This window comes from Gopherus flavomarginatus (genome assembly GCF_025201925.1).
Source record: "Gopherus flavomarginatus isolate rGopFla2 chromosome 11 unlocalized genomic scaffold, rGopFla2.mat.asm SUPER_11_unloc_1, whole genome shotgun sequence".
NCBI lineage: Eukaryota > Metazoa > Chordata > Testudines > Testudinidae > Gopherus > Gopherus flavomarginatus.
In genome coordinates, this window is record NW_026114602.1 from 1,557,486 (window position 1) to 1,562,566 (window position 5,081).

At 44.5% G+C, this 5,081-nt stretch overlaps 1 protein-coding gene across 1 annotated transcript; it reads right to left on the reverse strand.

Moving 5' to 3' along the window:
- Nucleotides 1-396: 396 nt before the first annotated feature.
- On the reverse strand, nt 397-1,386 carry LOC127040930 (olfactory receptor 14A16-like). The gene has a single exon (XM_050935467.1). It carries the CDS (start codon nt 1,351-1,353, stop codon nt 397-399), a length of 957 nt encoding a protein of 318 aa, XP_050791424.1. The 5' UTR covers nt 1,354-1,386.
- Nucleotides 1,387-5,081: the final 3,695 nt, after the last annotated feature.

Here is a 5,081-nt window from a genome sequence, read left to right on the forward strand (position 1 = left end):
AAAACTAAAAAGCAGAGATGGAGAGAAAAAACAAACAGCTACTGAACTGATACTGCAATCCAATTTTTACTCCAAAAAAGAAGAGACAGACACTCCCTGAGGTCCACTAAGGACTTTGATATGGCTAATGATTTTATGAAGAAGGTGCTAACATAGCATGGTGAAGGGTGGCAGTACACAATCCTGTAATAGATAGATATACAGGTAAACAGATAGATAATGATATTATTTACATTGATATGTATTTACATTAAATCCATTTACCTGAGTCGTGTTTTCATTTTTGCCACTCTAATTTCCCTTTTTTGCATAAAGAGATGACAAACCATGTTCTCATGGAGTCAATTATATCATCATTTGATTATATTTATAAGGAAACATAGAAGGAAGTTAAAATCAAAATAGAAAGATGGACTTTTTGTTTGTTTTAAATAAACTCCATCCAATCAGTTTCCTCAGGGCAGCTTTGATCTCCTTGTTCCTCATGCTGTAGATGATTGGATTCAGCATTGGAGGTACCATGGAATAGAAAACATCCACCATGAGATCCAGATGTGATATGGACCTGGAGTTGGGTTTCAGGTAGGCAATGATGCCAGTGGAAACATACAAAGAGACAACAGTGATGTGAGGCAGGCAGGTGGAGAAGGCTTTTTGCCGGCCCTGCTCAGTGGGGATTCTTAGCACTGATCTGAAGATCTGAACATATGACACAATTATTAAAACAAAACAACTTAAAGCTAAGCATGCACTGAAGACAATAACCCCAGTTTCATTGAGCTCTGAGTCAGAGCAGGCAAGCTTGAGTAGCTGGGGGATGGCACAGAAAAACTGATCCACCACATTTCCTCCACATAAGGATAATGCAAATGTGTTCCCAGTGTGCAGGGCAGAGTAAAGAATACCACTGATCCAGGCACTGGCTGCCATTTTGACACAAGCTCTCCTGTTCATCACTCTCTCATAGTGCAGTGGTTGGCAGATGGCGACATATCGATCATATGCCATGGCAGTGAGGATGCCGAGATCAGCCAAACCAAGGAACATGAAGAGAAAGACTTGGGCGACACATCCAGAATAAGAAATCACTCTGGTGTTCATGAGAGAATTGACCATGGATTTGGGGATGGTGACAGAGATGGAGCCAAGGTCTCCGATGGCCAGATTCACCAGGAAGAAGTACATGGGGGTGTGAAGATAGTGGTTGAGGGCTATGGCTGTGATGATGAGAAGATTCCCCAGCAGGCCTGCCAGATAAATCATTAGAAACACCACAAAGTGCAAAATCTGCAGCTCCCGAATGTCAGAGAAACCCAGAGAAGGAACTCGGTCACGGGTGGTTCGGTTGGACATTTTCTTCCTCAGCAAGTTGTGTGATGGCTGTGGAGGGAAGAAGAAGGTACATACTCAGGATTCAATTGTCAGAGAGAATGGACTTGATTACCTTCTGAGTAATGTCCCATGATCTACTGTGAAATGTGCACAAGCACTCCTCCTAATCCTTCCATTGACTAGGAGCAGTGCATCACTGCTGATGATCAGAGCACTAGGGAGAGAAGGTCAGTGAGGTAATAGCTGTTATTGTATCAGCTTCCATGGGTGAGAGAGGCAAACTTTTGAGCCTCACATACTACCTCATCTACCTTGTCTATTTAATATTCTGGGACCAACATGACTACAAGTACTGCATACAATCAGACCACTACTCAGGTGTGTTATCACACTGGTGTCAATTAGCATAACTCCCATAAAATCCATGGGGCTACATCATTTTACATCATCTGGGGATCTGGCCCAAGATATCACTTGAACAAATGCATTAAAGACCGGAACAAATTGCAAAAAAAATCCACAGATTGAGAAAATATAGCCCCTCAATTCTGTCAATCAACAGAGGAAAACTTTGGCATGAAACTAAAGTATCAGAACTCCAAGACAGCCCAATTCCCACTTTCTATGGAAGTATGACAGACTCGCTGAGTGTTCTAAGTGCTAGTTGTCTGTAACAATTCCTCCCCAACCTCTGTTTATAAATGACCTGCCACTTGGTTACAAATTGATTAACGGCATCAATCCCTGCAGCAATCCCATCTCTGAGTAAAGATGGGCTAGAAGCATTGCACAGTTACTGCTAGGTTGTGTCGTTTCCCTCTGTGACTTTATATCTGGTCTGTGTGGGTCAGAGGCAGTCAGGAGACTTGGCTTTTGTTCTTGTCTCTGCAAGTGACCTGCTGTGTGACGTAGGGACAGTCACTTCCTCTCTCCATGTCTCCATTTCCCCTCTCTCCCTTTCTCTGACTTTTCTTTTATGAGCTGTTTGAGGGTTGGGATGTGTTTTATCATGTATTTGCACTGTGAACCCATTTACAGACTCTGTGCTCAGCTGGCAGCAGTGTTGCACATGGGATATGGTGATAGACCAGGAGGTCTGGATTCCTGTCCCATTGACCTCCTAGTGGTCCATCTACGCAGGAGAGGGAAATACCTTCCCAGCTCCAGTAGATGGACATGGGCTAGCTCTGCTCAAGTTACTGCACAAAACATACCCATGTAGCCAGAGGTAGCCTGGGCACCAACTCAGGCTTCAACCAACTACGAACCCACAGAGTTTAGGTAGGCTCATATTGAGGTGGCTAGACTGAGCTTCTCCCTGTGCTGGCCCCATCTACTCTGCTATGAGCTAGTGAAGTCTGTCTACCTGAGTTTGGAAGCATGTGGTGTGGATATGCCCTTAGTGTCCTTGGGCAAAGTCCAGATAGACAGTCTGCCACTGCTCGATTCAACCCAGACTCTGAGTTTCAACGTTCAAGCATGTCTGTTAGGTACAGCCCATATTCCCTGGGTATCAGCTCTGCTGTTTATTCTGTTCTGTCATCCTGCAGTTATGTCTTTGAAATAGAAATAAGAATGGATATAACAGAATGACAGCATTTGAAATTATGGTATCACTGGACAACATTAGTACTTTTCATCCTGGTCAATAATATTCTGATTTAAACCTTTTTTAAAGAAAATTTGTTGTTTTCAGTTAAACAAATTTTTATGCAAGGTCTCATCTATCTATGTATCTATCTATGTATCTATCTATCTATTCAAAAGCTGATTTTTGGGGTGGGGAGATTTTGGTTGGAATTTTTCAGTTTTCAGCAGAGAACGATTGGTTCTCTGTTGCAAAAATTCCAAAATTTGGAAATTTGGGGGATTTCTAAGAAAAGACAACATTTTCTAATGAAGAAAAAAAGACAATAGCAAACTTACTGTGTTGGTTTTTAGATAGATTTTTCCAACTTGCAAAGCATTTGATCCTGCAGTGCTAGAAATTATTGGCCACTATCGATATATCTCTCTTAGAAACCCAACACTGCATTATCCTGCACTGATTTTCATATTCTGTCACTGGATTTCTGAGTTGATGAGTCTCCCTGCAGTTCCAAGCAGACAGGGATCCATGCCACAGATGAGCACTTTCTGCTACGCTCTTGGGGCAGGCTTGGCTGAGAGGTGAAGGATTAAATAGGATCAGGGACTGAAAGTCCCTCCCAGCTGTACAGCTTGACATGGCTACAACCCAGGAAATCCCTGCTCTGGGGCTAAATAGTTGAATAATGTCTCCAGGGTTGTGAGCCCAGCAATGATCTCACCTCTGAACAAACCACCCTGACAATATACTCTAACTGACCCCACAGAGGGAGAACACAACCCAGCCTGGATCTTACACAGTGGCAACATCTCTGGAAGGACCCTTGGCTAAAAACAAGGCAAGGCTGAGGCCCAAAGAGTGTCCCAAGATATTTGCCAAATCAAATATATAATTTTAGCACAGACAGGTGATCTACAATAGCTCAGAGCACCAAAAGCTCCGCTGGCCTGGAATAGCCTGTTCTTTCATTCATGCTGCATAATTAGTTTTGGGAGAATAGAGATTTTTTTCCCCTGCATTGGATCAGCAGCTCTTGGAATGCAGCCACCAGAGGAACTCACAGCCCAGGCTGCCCTGGCTGCTTGAAATTTATCACTAAGAGGTAGCCAGAGACAAACACTAAAAAAGAACCGTCATTTCCTGAGCTGGTATAAATTAATACAGTTCCATTGATTTCAGAGTAGCTAGGGCTAAATTATGCCAAATGATGGCCTGGCCCTTTGATTTCAGTTGTGCTGTGGCTGATTTATACCAGCTGAGGATTTGGCCTGTCAGAGTTTAGTTTGTTTAGTTGGGATTAGGGGTGTCTTTTGAAAGACTATTTTGTGTGTGGAGGGGGGGATAGGGCCAGGTTGGAGACTGAAGATCCAACAGTTTCTCCATGTGGACCGCCACCCTCTCCTCTCCTTCTATGGCATGTCTACAGCTCATCATCCATCCTGGAGGTGGCCACAGGATGGGAGCTGTTGGATGGTCCTCAGTGTGCCATGTCCTTGTGTAGGTGATGGAGCTATGTCAGAGAGAGGTCCAACAGGAGATGCCTCACACATGGCCAGGAATGGGCTAAACAGCCTATAGCCCTGGGTAGAGAGGAGTCTGATTACAACTCTGTTCTGGTTCTAAGTCCTGTGCTTGGACCATGCTCCTGATAAACCTTCCATAAATTAAGGCCCATGCTGAAGAATAACCAGACACCACTGCCACCTCCTGGCCTGGGACAGGAAACTGAGGATCTCACTGGAGGTTCCTCAGGTCAGTGTCCACCAAGACTGGTGGCCTATTGGAGAATCGAACTCAAGAATTTTAGAAGCAGCTTCTTAGAAATGGATGCTCCACCTGGGGTGGGGGGGCATTGCTCAGCAAACCCCCCTGCAGGGCACAGAGCTCTGCCTAACATGGCTTATGCTGTGCCCCTAGAGTCCTGCTGACAAAGACCATGTGATTGGGGACACAGTGTCCTGCACTGAGGACCCAGAGCCCCTTCTCTGCCTATTGCAGGGATCTAAAATAGTTTTTCAACCCCTACTGTTGCTCCATCTTGGAGAAGCTGTGCTTGTTCGGGGCTGAATTTGGGATATCAGGGCTAGATCCAGCAGCTGTTGATCATGGTTCTGGCAACAGTCATTGTCAGTGGTGTCTGAGCAATGGCTGCAGGAATGGG